Below are 18,174 nucleotides of genomic sequence, written 5' to 3' on the forward strand. Positions count from 1 at the left end.
TTTAATGCAATTTACCCTTTGTAATATGTGAAATGAACAAATATCTACATGTGAAAATTTTTCTTAGCAAATTATTCTACTATATTTCAAAAAATGAAACAAGTTTTTCTATCAATGGAATTGATAGAGTGGGTAATTTACTTCTTTTTTCAAAACACAGAGGATGATTTGCTATTTTATATTTTACAGAGAGTTTTTTTACTCATTTTTCGTATTATATGGGAGTAAATTGCATTTTTCCTTATTCTAATACAACTCTTGTTATCTTGGCTTGTGTGAGTAGAATGATGATGTTGTAAAGAAGATTGAGGTCCCTTGTTCCTTTGCTAGGCAACAAGTGTTTGTGTTCAGCTGCTGCTACGTACATCACTCTCATAACATTTTCATCAAGGAGTAGTGTGAAAACCTATTGCTCAATCACAACTACTTTGATCTCTTTTGAAGATGAATGAGTAATATATTTGGAGCACTTTCTCACTTCTATGCTCTTTTTGTTGATTTGGGAAATTGGTGAATCAGCGTGCATGCGCCATGTACGATTTATTTGTCTGAAATGAGACAAGATACACAAATTTGGTTTACGTGGTGTTTAATTTACATGGTTTTTAGTTGAAGGGGCCTGCAAGAATGGTTCATACTTGATGGATGGATGCTACTTCTCTTTGAGTTTGATTTGAACTACTTTCTATCTGAGATTGAAGTATATATGAATTTCAGTCAAGCATAAGGGGGCTTCCAGGGCTTGTACTTTAAGCTACTTATTGTGTACATTTGTTACTCGGAGACGCAGAAAAATTCAGACAGCAGCTGCGGTGTTATAAAAAAAAAAAGAAAGAAAGAAAATCAGTGTGGGAAAATATTATAAAAATTAAGATTGGGGCATTCCGAGAATCGAACTCGGGACCTCTCGCACCCGAAGCGAGAATCATACCACTAGACCAAATGCCCTCTTGATGTCCAATTATTGACCACGTAATTATATTCCTATTTCTTAGAACATACCATTTTCTAATCAATTTTCTCTAAACTAAACACTAATCCCACCTTAAATATATTACATCTGTTGTATAATTAGTTCAAATTCAATTTGAATTATAATTTTTCTTTTTACAATAAATTCGTTAATTGCAATTTCTTTTGAAAAAGTTTGCTTCCGCATAAATAATAACAATATTTCAACCCCACCTCCAATCATCCGCAACAGAATTACGTACTTAGAGTTCGGTGAAATAATGGTGTCACACTCTCCATCCCCCGCATTTCACTGCCCCCTCCACTTATAAAAACACCCAATTACTAAACACATAAACAACACATTCGCAAAGCAGAGAGAGTCCCGTAGAAAAGAGGAGGAAAAGAGAACAATTGAGAATTAATCTGTATTGAAATTCTACATATTGTTCTCTTTTTCTCTCCCTTCCCTATAATCAAATAAAACAAGAATGGCATTCGCAGGTACAAACCAGAAATGCACAGCTTGCAATGGCACTGTCTATCTGGTCGATAAATTGGCCGCCGACAACCGCATCTATCACAAGGCATGTTTTCGCTGTCATCACTGCAACGGCACCCTTAAGCTCAGCAACTACAACTCTTTCGAGGGCGTTCTCTACTGCCGCCCCCACTTTGATCAGCTCTTCAAGAGAACCGGCAGCCTCGACAAAAGTTTCGAAGGTACATATACACCTAACCCTTTCATCATCCATCCTATTCTTTCTCGATCCCCATTCGTGCATGCATGCCTAATTACGGCCGAATCGATTCTTTCAGGGACACCGAAAGTGGTAAAGCCAGAAAAACCCCTGGAAAATGAGGTGATTGTCTTAACATGATAACAGTATGTAAATTAATTATAGCTATATATGCTTGAACTGTTTTGATTGACATAAAACCAAACAGAATGCAAGCAAGGTTTCGAGCATGTTCGGAGGGACGAAGGACAAGTGCGTGGGGTGCAACAAGACAGTGTATCCCATCGAGAAGGTGTCGGTGAACGGGACGGCGTACCACAAGGCGTGCTTCAAGTGCAGCCACGGCGGGTGCACCATATCTCCGTCGAACTACATCGCACACGAGGGGGTGCTCTACTGCAAGCACCACCACATCCAGCTCGTCAAGGCCAAGGGAAACTACAGCCAGCTGGAATCCGACTCCGAGAAAGACCCCGCCGCCATCTCCACTTCTGTTCAAATAGCTGCCGAATCATGAACATCCACATCTCTCTAGATATCTCTCTCTCTCTCTCTCTGTAATAAGTTGTTCATTGTCTCGTTTGTTTTCCTACGTCGTACATGGTATAATTAAGCAGGGACAATTTCTGTATTTATTTTTTTTTTCTTTTTTCTTTTTTGTTTAGTTTGGATATGACGAATTTTTGAGATGATAATATAAGCCGTAAGCACGGTTTTTCATGCATGTTTCTGGGGTACGGTAGACTCATCATATATTCTCTTGCAAATCTTATTTTATTTTCTATTTCATTCAACATATATACGCAAGTATATAAAAATAACATCATATATTTTATATGAGAAAAAATTTTATACACGTGATGTATATATATTAAATAGAGTAAAATAAGTAATAGACGTTGAAATAGAAAATCGGATTTAATCTGGTGTATTGATCGTTTTCTTGTTATAATTTACCTTTTTTTTTTAGAGTTTTTCTGGTAATTATTTGTATTGGTTGTAAATTGATATTGTGTATTGTAATTTATATATACCGGTTATCGGAGCACACTCAATGTGTATGTATAATTTATATTTTATTAGTTTTATTTAATTATATGAAATAAAATAAATAATTAATCATAACTAAGATTTTCTTAAGCAGTTTTTATTAATGTTAAATGTGCATCAATATAACATTATTGCTAGAAAAACTTAAAGAGACGTTCATTTGTTTGAAAATAAATATATTTGAGGATATTTTGGTCCATACACGTCTTGTCAACCAAATTGGTTATCTTGTATACTATTTTTGTCATTTTAATTATTAAAATTTTTAACTATATATATATATATATAATAATTTTAACAAGAAATTCGATTTAGTGTTTTGTCAAATCAAAATTTTTGGTGGAATTTGTGGAATAAACATTGTTCTACCAAAAATAAACTTAAAAATGAAACCACTGGAATTTTCTAATGTTATGTTCGAATGAATGGAATTGAAGTCCGAGATCTTAAATCCCTAATAACAAATTTTTGGGATCTGTTTGAATGATTTATTCAAAAAAAATTAAACCTTTATTCTTATTTTATACTATGTTTTACAAAATAATTTAAATTTTAAATTCTTATTTATATGAAATTATTAATTAAGATAGAACTATTTTAAAGAATTATGATTGCACTATTGATTTCCATTTAAGGAAGGCGAACGTGGCAGCAGATGCGTTGAGTAGAAAGAGTTTAAGTACATTAGTCAATTTTTGGGGAGTCGCAATCAGACATTGCTACTGGAGATGATATCTATGAATACAAAATTGGAGATTGATCAGATAGCAAGTGTGTTGGCAGCTTTGCAACTCAAGCCAGAGTTTGTAAATCAGATCAGATAAGCACAGATTTGAGATCCTTGTTACGGATGATGGAAAGGATGGAATAAGGTAAGAAATCAAATTTTTCGAAAGAGGTGATGGAATGATGGCAAATGGGATATGAGTTTGTGTGCCGGACGTAAATGGGTTACGAGAAGAGATTTTGCGAGAAGCTCACGATGCACCATATGCTATGCATCCTGGTACTGTAAAAATGTATCGGAATTTAAGACCTTACTACTGGTGGCAGATAATGAAGAAGGATATGGCTGAATTTGTAACTAAATGTATGACATGCCAGCAGATAAAAGCAGAACATCAGGCGTCGATAGGTAAACTTTGACCTTTATCAATATTAGAATGGAAGTGGAAAACGATTACTATGGATTTTATCTTAGAGTTGCCACGTACACTAAAGAAGCATGACGCTATTTAAAAAATCACTACTATTACAATAGAAACAACACCTACTATTCAGTGGACACAACATTCTACGCATAAAGTGGGGTTGGAACCTATGATCTCTAAGACTATGGTGCCTCAATTTCGCCAAATATACACCTCATTGACCATATTTATTACAATTCACTATTATAAGTTTGTTTGTTCTTATTATTTTATGCTGCATGTTTTTTTATATGCTCGTAAAAATCACATGCAACGAGAATCAGTGATTATAAGTTAAACAGCAGAAGCTGCAGGCATGTGAAATTGCTTGGAACTTTGCTCCATTTATATTATTTATATAAAACTCCCAAATTGTTGAGAATATTCGTTCCACTTCCACCCCAATGTGCCGTTCAATGCGACAAACAGCTTCACTTGCTCAAATACTCCGCTTCTCGGTGTCTCCAATGCACCCCATTCTTCTTATTTTTTTACTAGCCCTTGTAGAAAGATATAATAAATATTATTTTATATTTTAAAATACATGATAAATATAAATTAATACATCATATTTTATTTAAAAAATTAAAAAAAAATAAAGAATAAAATAATGGGAATATTATTAATACAATAAAATGTCGCGGTATCACAAACCATCATTTTTATTCTTTATTTTTTATATTAATACATATATTTGCTCGTCTTGAAAAGGCCTTTATATTAGTACTGTATAGGCCTTTCTGTTTTTTATACACATTCTGAAAAAAAATTTAAAAAAATAACTCGAAACATAACTTACGGGACTATTATCTGTACACAAAATCAAAATAACAATTGTCATATTCCTTTCTATACTAGTAAAATCAAGTTCAGATGCTCCGATTTTGAATTTCAACGCTTTATATTGAAAAAAATCATACCACATCAGTATAATATAAATTTTACGATTTAATATAGTAAGATATATGTCGTATTTACATGTTCACACCTAACATAATTCAATGTTTGATGGGCTTCCAGAATCTTAAAATAAGTTGACAACTCTTTCTACAAACTTGAGTATTGACTTTTGGGTTTTTACCCCCAACAACTTGAATTAATGTAGCACAAAAAAAAAAAAAAAAAAATAAATTCTAAATCAAGATATTTTGGTGCAGGTTGATCAACTTTGGTAACAGACACTTAATTAATTTTCATTTTTCAATTTTCATTCTAGTCGTCTTAATATTGGTGTTGTTTGCAATTCGATCGGTATTTTATTAAGGTAAGATATTAACAACTCTGAAACTTTGGTACCTTACGTACTTAAATTCAATTTTTAATTCTCAATCTGGTTGTTTCAATATTGATGGTACTTGTTGCTCGATCTGTGCCTCGTTGCGCGAGATATTATCTAGTCTGGTATCGTATGAACCTCATAATTTTGTCATGTAAATACATCTCGCTAAGAAAATAAAATTTTAGGACTTATAAATCATTCAAACTTCTTATTTTCGATGAATATGGAATGAATGGCTATGTAAAACTATGAGCATGCAAACTTAAAAAAACTCCTAAAATTCTTGGTTGGTTATGGTGGACTAGTAGTTGTAGACTTGTAGCTTCAGTTCTTCACTCCTCTTTAGTGAAAAGAATGGTGAGTTTCTCTTTCTAAGCTTTTTTTTTTTTGTTTTTTTGGGCTATTTACTTATTTTGAATAAAATAATAAATGGTTCATTTAACCAATAATAACTGCACCTGAAATAATTAGTACAATAAAGTAATGTGAAATAGATTTATTAAATTTATATTTAATAAAAGATATTTAAATTTAATAATAAGATTTAACAAAAAAATCAAATTATTCAAAAAATAACTTAAACTGAGGGTTCAGGAATACAATAAAATTCATTGTAATAAAAAAAATTCTAAATAAGTTTAATATTTTTTTGGTAATAATTTAAGTCTTTTTAGTTTATCAATTTAAACATAGTGTAAATATCAATATATATATATATATATATATATATATTAATAAATTTTTTAAATAGAAGCAATAATTGCATTATGACATCAATGTTTTTTGAATAATTGAATAATATATTGGTTCAATCAATACTTTAATATTTAAACTCACAAAAAAAATAAAAAAAAAAAACAAATTCTCACACATCTAGTGAAACTCAAACTCACAATTTAATTGCATCTTTGCTGCTAGTGCTTGTTTACAACGCAATACTACGAATATAATTACTCAGTCAATAATTTTTCACACCCCCTTTTATTAATTATTAAAATTATATTTTTATCTCACCTTCAAATACATATTTTCGTAATACAAAAATAATTTCCACCAACCAATTTTAATATTTTCATTACTGATATTATCATAGCTTGTCAATAATCAATACACGCATTTAAATTAAAAAAGAACTTAGATAGTGTACTTATAATGGCACATTTTGAATCTCTTATTGGAGTTCCGACAACACTGCTTGTCGGAATTATCAAGAACCATGCACCGTTTGCATAGTCATAAAATTTAAAAATATATATATATATATGAAGAAAACATAAATTAAATCAATTCTCCTAAAATTAAATTTATTACCCTCATATCTCATGTACTTTGACAAATTACCGTATATCCTCTAAATCAAATAGTGGTGTAATGTTTTTAAAAGAGTAATTGTGCAAAATTTACCATAAAATAAAAGTGTATTTGAATTATAACTACAATCTTAACGGTATATTTATTATTTTTATACTAATTTTAAAAAAAATATAATCCATAATACAAACGATGGATAATGACATTGTTGTATTGAACAACTTGCCGTAATAATTAATTTATTTAATAATAGAAAGAGTTTATGCAATAAAAAATAATCACGCGGTGTCGTTAAAGACATTAAAAAAAGTAATAGGAAAAATATTAGTGGATAACGAGAAGGTAGGCGCAACCTTCGAGGAAACTGGGATTTTAATTGGATAATAATGTCTGGGTTGACTTGGGACTGTCACGAATCTGAAACAGAACACCTGACACTCACTATTACCAAACCTCTAAAATGTTCTAACCCAACCACTGAAAAAAAAAATAGCTTAGACCAACATTTTAACAATTTAATCTTTGCTAAAACCATGGATAATTCCACCCCCTAATACCCAATTCCCAATCATATTCAATCAAAAGACCAAATCATATCGACATTCAGGACACGATCAGAACCAACAGGACAAACAACCGTTGATGAATTAACGACAACTCACAACCATAACAACAAGGCAATATGTTCAATAAGAGGAGGGGAAATCTCCGAGAAATTTACACAACAATAGAAAGCAAAGCAGACAGATTCTAGTAAACCAAGTTGAAAGCGCAAAAATCCATTACTGTCGCAAGGAAGGAAGAAATCCAGATCAAGTTCATCACATTATTTTCAAAGGGCAGAAGATAGATAGAGGTGATAATTTGAGGAAGACCCTTTACAATGGAAGCAAAATCAGAGAGCAATAATTCTTTCAACTTGTTTTCTTTTTCTTGTCTGCTCTGATCAAAAGAATCCCTCTCTACACTTTCTCTTTCATCAGAAGCATGCATCCAGCAGGCAACAGCAGCATAGAGCAGCCAAACTGCCAATTTCACAAACAACAACATCAATCAATTTTCATTGGCTCTCTCTTTTTTCATGAAATACAAGCAATTAATATTGATCAAAATTAAAGGGTCATTGGACAAAATACAGAAACATCCCTTGTCTTTCTCAAAATTATAAATACACCCCTTGCTGTTATATTTATAATTTCAGCTGCACCCCATATTCAAAGATAAAATTTACACAATCACACTCTGAAAAATGTAGCTATAACTCTATAAAAGACACCCTATATTCATAGACAAAACTTAACCAACCATATCTTGAAAAATATTACACTTAACACCCTTTAGGGGTGTAGCTATAATTTTATAAAAGACAGAAGGTATTTGTGTATTTATATGAAACTAAGTAAGGAACAATATAATTTAGCCAAATTTAATTAATTATTTATACTCAGACGCCTGTATTTACATTAAATTATTAGAAAATTATACGTCAATTTTTTTTATAAATATCAAGAATTGTTTAGTGAATAAACAAAAGTCCATGAAAACTAGAAAGGTAAGAATCAGGGGCAACTTCGGGAATTGACTTTTTCACGTAGAAGGTGGGAAGCCAGAACCCTTACGGATCCACCCACCGACGGGGGAGGGAAGGCTAAGAAACGTGAGCAGGCAAACGCGTTGACCCGCCGTCAAACAATAAACACAGACAAGCCCCCCAGATCCCCCAGATCTGAGTCCAACGCATACAGTTCCACCAATCAAATCAACAAATTCACACGCATGCAGTAAATAATGATTACAAATTCCGCAGAGTTTGCCTACCATCCCTCCATGAACCCGGGGCTGCTGGACTGGTGTTGTTGAGGCGGCGGCTGCTGAGCGTACTGGGGCGCGTACTGCGGCGGGTATCCCTGGGGAGGGTAGCCCTGCGGGTACCCTTGAGGCGGGTAACCCGGCGGCGGATAGGCGTCCTTCGGGTACCCCTCCGGCGGATATCCTGTACATCAATAAAAACAGATCAACCCATCATATACCCAAATGCTTAATCAGGTCAAAATAATTAAAAAAAAATTACATCGGAAAGACTTGCCTTGAGGGGGAGGAACACCGACGGGGGGTTGATTCTGATTGTAATAACTCATGATTTTATGTTTGAACCTTTTGTCTTCCTTTGGATGGGAAGAGAGAGAAATGTAAATGATTCTGAAGTAGGAAAATAGAGAGGATATTTTCCTATCTAGAGAGAGAAAATGGGCGGAGCGAGACGCATGTATAGTGGGGAGAGAGAGCGAGAGAGACGGGGGGTTTATAAGGGTGAGAGAGAGAGAGAGAGAGAGCTAAATTTTATTTAATTATTTAATTAAATTTTAATTACGGGAGACAGTATTCGTGTAGAATGCGCGTACAGATGACTTCATGCCTAAGTAAAATCTCCTCATCTTCATCATCATCATCATCAACTAGTAAAAGGAAGGATGTTGGCGTGTTGCATTCCATGTGAACCTCTTCTTATTCTACTCCTAAACAAATACAACCAACTCACCTTTATATTATTTCTTCTTTTAGCCTGTAACTCTTTTTAAGTAAAAGTGATTAATTATTATTTTTTAATTAATATTAAGTATTTTTATTTAAAATATATTGAGAATGATAACAATTATATAATAATTATCAATATTAAATAATTATATTTAAATTACTATTAAAATAGAATAATATCTCATGCGATAGTGAGCTTCAAAATCTTAACCTAAGAGATATTAGGCCTCAACTTCATAAATTGAACCATACTTCATTGACAGTTTTAGCCTGTACTTGAGCAAACTCAATTTATATATTACCTGTAAATGTAATTTCTTGATGGCGTAAGGCCCGTCTTTTAATAATTATTTTTTGGGTTAAATTAAATCAAAACCACACTCTGATAAAAATTAGAATTTATAACTTTTAATTCAACTGCAGTTATTTTTTATTAATTATCTATTATGTCCCATTATACAATTTCGCAAATCCTTCGGTAAGATTAATTTTGAAATTTAATTACAATCTGCATTTATATAATCAATTATGAAATTATGAATTCAAACAATATAATCATTTTTTTTTCTAAAATTTATTATCTTTTATAATTAATTATGCAATCGACAGGCCCAATTAATATATATATAAATACCATTTTACTTAAATATTTCATAAAATTTAGTATATGAACTATTGCTAATTATCATAAATAAAAATCAATTATAAAAATAAAATGAATTTATTTTAGTAAAAAACAAAGTATCTATCTCTCATATAAAAACAGGAAGAAGGTAAGGCCAGTTTGGCAGCGAAAGCTTGTTGTACAACCCAACAAAATAGTGCATTGATTTTCTCCTTGAATTTAACACCAATTATGCTACCTTTTTTTTTAAATAAATAAATAAATATATATTATTATTACTTTAAAGACAACAAAGGTATGAACATAGGTACAGTCATGAACAGATGTACATATCATGTGTTGTTTTTGTAATTGTAGATGGGCATTTTCCTAAGTATGATCTGCTCATTTAATTTTCTTAATTATAGAGCAACCAAATTGTTCATTTCTTTTAATACTCTCCAAATCAAGGGGAAATTCATCATAAATGAATTGTAATACATTTACTATGATTCATTATGTGATTAATATATATATATATGTACTTATTATAAAACGAGAAAACAGGGTGGCGTTCAACAAATTCGTTTGGGGAGAATTGTGTCTGCGTCATATGTGCTGGTTAGGATTCTTTCAGTTGATCTATTATCCTCTAAAACTAAGTTTAATCATATGAGAAATCAACAAACACACAGGTCAAGACGTGCGTGTAGTTACTAAGGATTCAAACTCATATCGCGACTATGACAATTTTTTACCTTAACCACTAGACTACAATAATTGATGATATTACGCAACTGATATACAATAAAAAAAGAATGACTTAATCATATAACAAGTGTAATAATGCAAATTTGGTCCAACTTGGCCTTAAAAAAAAAAAAAAAGAAAGAAAGAAAGGAAGGAAGGATCAAATTTGAATATTGGTCCAATTGGCGGATTCAACTAACACATGCTTGAGATGAGAATACCAAATGCCACCTCTAAAATATTCCCTTAATTATGCGATTCACATTATTATTAAGTACAATAAGATTTAGTATTCCTGACATTTGTTGTTACTAATACAAATAAAAGCATCCATCAGTCAAAATTTACTAAATTTTTTGATATTAGCCCGAAAAAAAAAAAAGAATAGAAATTCATATCAACCCGCAACCTCCTCATATGCATTAGTGTATGAAAATTTATAAGAATAATTTGGTCAGAAAAAAATTAGTTGACTTGCAAGAAGTCACTAATAAGTCAACTGATGGTAAATATAGAATTTCATTCAATTTTTTCTAATATTAGCAAATTTGATGAATTTTGATTAATGAATAATCTAATTATTAAATAGAAACAGACGTTAAACATATTAACATGTAATTTCTTAAACCACGTAAAGTTTATATGTAATTATACTAAATTTGATGGGAAGACAGTTGAATTGTCCCTTTTCTATATTAATCACTAAATTTGTAAATTTTCTCAGCCAGTAGCAACTACAAACTTATAGTGGGGATTAGTCTTTAGTCTAGTGGGCTTAGGAACAACCTTGTCAAGAAGGGATAAAAAAAAAAAAAAAGAGAAAATTGCACTCATCTCCCCTAACGTTTGATGTAGTTACATGTAAATTTTGGTGGTCTAAAATTGCATCTAGTACCTCTGGAATTTGCTTATGTCTTATAAATATGTCCCTCCGTTACTCGAAATTCAATTGATTTATTCATATTAACAAAAAACTAAATGGGGATTGTTATTTACCTTTAATTGTCTTACTAATGACTTATTAAAAGTCAAATATTTTTTTTCTAACTAAATTACCCTTATAACAGTGAAAATATACCTCTGTGCATGTATTAACATAGGAAGATGAATAAGGGTAATTTGGTCATAAAAAATTCCATCTGACATGCAATAAATTAGTAATAAGTCAATTGAGGTAAATATGAATTTGTATTTTTTTTTTTTTTGTTACTATAACCAAATTCAGTGAATTTTAACTAATAGGATGACTCATTGTTTTAGATGAAAGCAACATTCAAATGTATTAAATATAATTTTTCAAACCACATAAAATTTACGTGTAATTTGATTAAGTCTCAAAGAAATAGAGAGTAATTATCACAAAAAAAAATAAAAAAATGAAAACATATGTAAACAAAGCCTTGTTTTGGAGGCAGAACATAAGCAGCCCGAATTTTGTGTGTCAACTGTCAAGTGCGGACTCTTGAATTGACCTTTTCTATGATAACAATCCTATTAAAACTGTTTAGACAACTTAAACGCATCTACACCGAATAAAATCTCGGGCACGCTACGTTAGGTTGTCAACATCATTTAGGGGAAATTATAGCCAAAAATCGGGTTTGGCAGATTTTAATTAATTAAGTGTAATATATTAATTATTAATGCAAATTTAGGAAGAATAATTAATTATATAATAAATATATTATACATATTATATGATTGGTTCAATTCGATCAGAATTGATTTTGAAGAGATTCTTCGCATCAATTAGATAGAATAATTCTAATGTTACCTGATTGTATGAAAATTAACACTTTGATATGACATGTATATACAGTGAACAATGTAATAAATTCGAGTTTTTTTAACGATTTAAAACGAATCATTCAAATTAAAATTCTTAAATCTTAAGATTTCGGCTCCATCAATAAGTTTTAAATCTAGCAGAAAATGTAAAAATTGTTAGGTTATCTGCATCAAGAAATTTATTCCGAATATGTTAATGGTCGTTAGGGGGTGTAAATGATTCGAGTCGAGCCGAATACATTATTGTTCAAACTTGCTTGAATTACTATTGAGCTTCAAAAAATTTTGTTTGAATTTGGTTTGATTATTATTCTAGTTGGGCTCAAACGAGCTTTAATTGGATCAAACTCGAGTCGAGCTAGAGTAATTTAATATTTTTAAGTATATTTTACTATTTTTGCATTAACCGAATCAAGCTCGAGCCGAGTTCAAAAGTTTACAGAATAAATTTTTTTGTTCAAATTTGATTTATTAAATTTAACAAATCAAATTTAAATAAATTTTTATCAATCGATTCAATCGATTATCGAATAATTTGATTATTTTTTTAGCCCAAATAGTAGTCTGAAATGTGAGATGAGCACTTTGTAGTTTGTACATTAGAAGAGAGTGTTATTGGGGGAGAACAGAACACATCCGGGTCCGGGTGCAAGTGGGTTTGATATTTGGTGGCGGTATTCATTCATATTCACATTGTGTGATATTTCTTGCTTCTTTCCCTCAGCATCCCCACCCCAGAAGGAACCTTTCTTGAATACACTTTTGATGACTCTTCTTCAACTAATATCTTCTACACTCTTCAAATATTGCATAAGCTGCTTACCTTGAGAAGGAACTCAACAAGCATCCCTTCTCTTTCTCACCCATTCGATTTCGTTTTCATTCTCACCCATTCGATTTCGTTTTCATGCTTGGTGTGAGTAAAGAGTTGCTCGTTCAGATAGTCCAACTCGAAATCATTAAATTTAAATTTCACAAGATTTAAAATGAAAAACTTCCTAGATATTCAAGAGTCTCATCTGGTAGTTGGTGGACGTCTTGACTGAGTTGGTTTATGCGAGAGCTCTCCCATGTGGTGGTCGGTCCCCTCAGGCATAGGTCAGTTGCTACGCAAGTGGGCTACAAGGGCTCTCGAGCCTAATCTGGCTCCTCGAGTGGATCCTTAGGTCATGGGGTGGTTGGCTCAGAGGACCTGACCTTGTTGGGTTCCTTCCTTCGGCTTCGTGGGCCTTCCTTTTTTAGAAATATTAATGTTATGCCAAGTTTATGAATAATTGACACATATTTTTTTATTAAAATTAAATGATATATATCATTGTTCTAAAAATCAGATCGTGTTTGATGGATGGTTGGGGGGGGGGATTCTAGGACACTGTGGATAGTAGTGTATTATATATATTCAAAGAAACAAAAAATCAGAAATTGTTACAAAATAAATATATATTTATATTAATGGGAATTATAGTGTTGCACAAGACAACGATTCCTTCTTTACTTGAAATTAGTGAGGCTCGTTTTACTTAGTCTTTTGGTTTCAAAAGGGCCCAGACCACTGAACTGGGCTATATTTTGGGTCAAGCAGATTTTGAAATAAGCCCAAGCCAATCCAACTGGTCCAAACATGGCCCACAAATTATTACTTTGAGGACTCCTTTTCTTTTTTCTTTTTTGTTTTTTTTATACAAATGATAAATCGTAACAAATTTCCTGAAATTTGTCATAATTAAAAGTATTTTTTTCATATTTTAATAAATTATAAATATTTTCTTTAATTATAAATACCTCCTTACAATCAGTTGTTACAAAGGAGTATTTGTTAGAGTATTCATAATTTCAAAGGGTATTTGTAAATTTTCAAAAAATGAAGGAGTATTTATAATTATGACCCGTTGTAATTCACCCTTATAAAATGATAATTTCATCGCCACGTCAATATTTCAATAAACTAATAAATACATCAATATAATCCTCTGTGACAATCATATCGCAAAGAATAATGAAATAATCAATTATTATTAACTTACATAAAATAAAATAAATGCCCAAACAATTATTAGGACTCGGAGAAAACTTATGTTTCAAGGCGATTAATATATTTTTACTTTTTCTTAAGAAAAAATAGTATTGGTGGATGTTATATTTCATAATAATAATATTTGATTTATTTATTTTTTTTTTAAATTTGAAAACTGTTAATATGTTTAATTAATTAATATTTCATATTTTGAATATATTAAATTGTATATGAAAAACAGAATAATTACCCTGAGACAAGCGTGGCAGGTACGATGATAAGCATTGCTGCATTAGGGTAGTTTACCGGTTTAGCCGTTGGTTCGCAGAAAGTGGCTGTGTTTCAAGTAGGTTAGACTCAATTGACCGGCAAAATTCTATATAAAAGTTGAGTTTCGTTAAATTTGAATTAATTATATGATAAATATAACATATTTATTATTAAATTATATTTTTGTTCAAACTAGAAACGACTCTCTCTTCAAAAAGAAAAATTTAGTTTGAATTAGTTTTGATCAGACTTGAACTAATTACATAATAAATACATTACATTTGATATCAAATTTAGTACACAGTTTAAGAAAAATAACAAATTATATGATAAATCTAATTCTAATAAGTGTTTGTTTTATTAGTTCATGTGCGTTATATAGATTATGGCGTAGCCTTTGGTTTGTCGAGAGAGAAACCACCAGTTGAGCACTGTTGTACTGTACGATCTTGTTTTATTAATAAAACTTACATTTACCAAAAAATAATAATGTATCGCTTTCACTTCAAATATATATATATATATTGATGTAATTTAATATAACAAAAAAATTAAAATATAAATTATAATAAACTCACATCAAATAACACAATATTGACAAATACATATCGGTAGAACTCGAATCTATGACTTAAAAACTTATAATAAAACCTCATCCACAACCATGAAACTAAGACATCGTCAATAGATGTTTGGGTTTCAAATCCTAGTAGTTGTAGATGTAATAGGCTAATTATTTACAATGTCTAGCCATTATTTCCTATTTACCAGCACAAAATTAATACCGGTATGTTTGATTGCTTCTTTATTAATAAATCCATTCTATATTTTTTTAATTCCTTCATTAATTTATAACCTTAAAAATAATATTAGTTTTTAAATTTAATTCCAATCTTTATTTACATAATTAATTATGAATTCAAACACCAGCATATTTTTTTTTCCAAAATCGATTCTATCATAATTAATTATCTTATAGTCAATTATACAATTATCGAGCGAAATTGAACCTAAATAATAAAATCTGTACAAAAATGTGTGTAATGAATATATATATATATGCATAATTAATTAATTATTTAATTATGTGCTTAGTGAAAAAGAAATAAATGTGCAAATAGACAAAATTAAATTTAATCATGGGATAAATGTGGGGGCAATTGTTATTATTGGTAGTAAACTTTGGTGGAGTGGATATGATTTGATTGTCTGCATATGATGATGATGATGATTATGTTTATGGTGCATGCTTCACTGGTAGATGGGTCATACATACAGTTGATGCCCATATGAATATTAATTGCTCCCTCAAAAGGCAGCACCACATACAGATACAGATGCATCCATCATTGCTTACCATTATTACTTGTACTCGCAAAATTTAACCAAAACCACTTATTAGAGAAATGTAAAATATCTCCTTTTTTCAAAATAAAAAAATAAAAAATTATTCAATTAAAATTTGATGTTTTATTCCAAAAATTATGATGTAGGCAAGCATCCTCATATTAATTGCATACAAAGAGTTTAAACAGCTTATAACCCTCAAAATCTCTTCTTTATAATCAGACACAATTTTTCAATAATAATAACCCAAAACGTGAAGTTTATATGCAAACCAAAGCACAATACGTCGTGCAACAGGACGCCAAATGTGTTGCATGCTACATTAATAATTGGACAGCTATTGCGCCGAAAGTTCTATTGGCATGTCTTATGGTCATCTAGCTTTCACCATACATACATATGTGCTATGAACCAACATGTATATACATCATTATGAATCAAGATAGATTTTATGGGGAATAGTCATTTATGTCGATACTTATAAATTACCCATCAATATTTTTTCCGTGCAGATAAAGAAAATTGAGTTTACGACTTTCTCACTTGAACAACTAGTTCTCAACCATTGAGCTAAATAAACGACTTTGAATGCGTACACAAAGTTGAGGTATCATGATCATGAGATTAAGGGCTCGATATCGACATGTTATTGCAGATCTATTCTAATAGCAATTGATGTTAGCTATAAGTGTTTAATATTGATAATTAATATACTGATTATTGACGATTAAATTATAAGAACTGTGTAATAATACGATATATATATGTAATAAGATACAAGGGGAGGTGTACGTATTGTTTAATACTATACCAAAATTAGGACTAACATAGAATTACCATCCGAATGATACACAAAAAAGAGATTTTCTAATTAAAAACGACTAACGTACTCTACAGATACATATCACGTATATAAAGAAAAACCCTGTATACGTAGGCAAAATAAACTATGCAGAAGACAAAAAAGTACGTAGTAGATCGACAAGAATACACATAGGTACGTATATAGTATGAAAAAAAAGTGGAAAATTCCTCATGGTTGCTTTTGTCTCTGTGTGTAGATGTAGTCAAGGTTGGCTTCAAGTGTTCTTCTCATCATGCATTCATCTTCGCCCTCTCCCTCACACACATCTCCTTCCACACTCACCTTCTGCACCATATATAATTATTTGCAAATAAGATTTTATACACGTGACGTTTGTATATTAAATATAACATGAGATTTGCAATATTGAAACATCTGATTTGGACAGAAATACATAGGTAGGATGCGTACCTGGTTGTGAGTTTCCATGGGAGTAACGTCGTGGAACGAGGGGGCCGGTCGGGCGAGGGACCGGGATAGTGTTAGAGAGAGGAGGAGGAGGGTTGTGATCACGCAAAGGGAGGTGATTCTTGCCATGGTCGAGTTTAAGACCTGGCTGTGTAACTGTGGAGTTGAATATGTAGGAGGAAAGTGAGGGAATTATAGTGAATTTATAGGAGGGAAGGGAAGGGCAATTCTGTCATTTACTGATGCACCGGAGACAACCCGTTGTAATATTTTGTGACACAACAACAACAATAAAAGTAAATAATACAGTAGTGTCATAAACTGTAATATTGATTATAAACATTAACAATAACTAATAATTAAGTAATAATTATTACTACTAAAGTCACAATTATAATAATTATTAAAATAAACTAGATGGGCTGAATGATGTAATCGTCATTTTTGTCAAGTTTAATCTTTGTAAACTACGTATGCGAAAAAATTAATTATTTTCTAATAAAAGTTAGCGAATTTTTACTATAATTTGGTTCACATAATATAGACCTGATCACGAGACGTGGAATGTTTTCCAAGTTGTACGTTGTACCATTCCTAACCTTAATTTCTGATTTACTATTTATCGTAAAACCAGACCCGTGACAAAAATAATTAAGCCTACAACTCATTTCAATGGAAAAATAAATGAACCGGATCATACTATAAAAATTAAATTAAATTAAATAAATTGAGTCAAATTGAAAATTATACTTCTTTAATTTGTTCAACATAAGTTCGAATCTTCTATTATGAATTAATATCACATATTGTATCATACCGCTGTACGTATATAGATCACACGTATAAAATATTCACTTTCACACACATAATAATTTTTCATTCTTGAAATATATATATATATATATATATATATATATTTTAAAAGCCCATGACGTAAATTAAATTAAATGAAAATAAAATTATCTTTATTTTATTTATGTATTTTGGGGATGGAAAAGTAGGGAGAGTTGACAATTAAAATATAAATAATGGTGGGGTTGGTTTGAAGATGAAAAGTAAGAGCGTAGATATA

At 30.9% G+C, this 18,174-nt stretch overlaps 2 protein-coding genes and 1 non-coding gene across 3 annotated transcripts; 1 reads left to right on the forward strand and 2 right to left on the reverse strand.

Moving 5' to 3' along the window:
• Positions 1-876: 876 nt before the first annotated feature.
• On the reverse strand, positions 877-948 carry TRNAP-CGG (transfer RNA proline (anticodon CGG)). Its single transcript has one exon. It is a non-coding gene; the product is annotated as a tRNA-Pro (tRNA).
• A 375-nt stretch (positions 949-1,323) lies between these two features.
• LOC105172661 (LIM domain-containing protein WLIM1) lies at positions 1,324-2,208 on the forward strand. Its single transcript, XM_011094189.3, has 3 exons — positions 1,324-1,674; positions 1,771-1,814; positions 1,900-2,208. Exons 1-3 carry the CDS (start codon positions 1,443-1,445, stop codon positions 2,206-2,208), a joined length of 585 nt encoding a protein of 194 aa, XP_011092491.1. The 5' UTR covers positions 1,324-1,442.
• A 5,197-nt stretch (positions 2,209-7,405) lies between these two features.
• Positions 7,406-8,805, reverse strand: LOC105172660 (uncharacterized). Its single transcript, XM_011094188.3, has 3 exons — positions 8,608-8,805; positions 8,340-8,514; positions 7,406-7,546 (listed from the first exon to the last, which is right to left on the reverse strand). Exons 1-3 carry the CDS (start codon positions 8,657-8,659, stop codon positions 7,501-7,503), a joined length of 273 nt encoding a protein of 90 aa, XP_011092490.1. The 5' UTR covers positions 8,660-8,805; the 3' UTR covers positions 7,406-7,500.
• Between the last annotated feature and the right edge of the window lie 9,369 nt (positions 8,806-18,174).

Source organism: Sesamum indicum, linkage group LG10 (assembly GCF_026168435.1).
Source record: "Sesamum indicum cultivar Baizhima isolate 11 linkage group LG10, ASM2616843v1, whole genome shotgun sequence".
NCBI classification, from domain to species: domain Eukaryota; kingdom Viridiplantae; phylum Streptophyta; class Magnoliopsida; order Lamiales; family Pedaliaceae; genus Sesamum; species Sesamum indicum.

Coding starts and splice junctions, on each gene's coding strand:
- LOC105172661 (XM_011094189.3), top strand. CDS start 1,443: ATGGCATTCGCAGGTACAAACCAGAAATGCACAGCTTGCAATGGCACT. Junction 1,675..1,770: donor CCTCGACAAAAGTTTCGAAG/GTACATATACAC, acceptor CGATTCTTTCAG/GGACACCGAAAGTGGTAAAG. Junction 1,815..1,899: donor AAAAACCCCTGGAAAATGAG/GTGATTGTCTTA, acceptor AAAACCAAACAG/AATGCAAGCAAGGTTTCGAG.
- LOC105172660 (XM_011094188.3), bottom strand. CDS start 8,659: ATGAGTTATTACAATCAGAATCAACCCCCCGTCGGTGTTCCTCCCCCT. Junction 8,515..8,607: donor CGGTGTTCCTCCCCCTCAAG/GCAAGTCTTTCC, acceptor ATTGATGTACAG/GATATCCGCCGGAGGGGTAC. Junction 7,547..8,339: donor CCCGGGTTCATGGAGGGATG/GTAGGCAAACTC, acceptor TGAAATTGGCAG/TTTGGCTGCTCTATGCTGCT.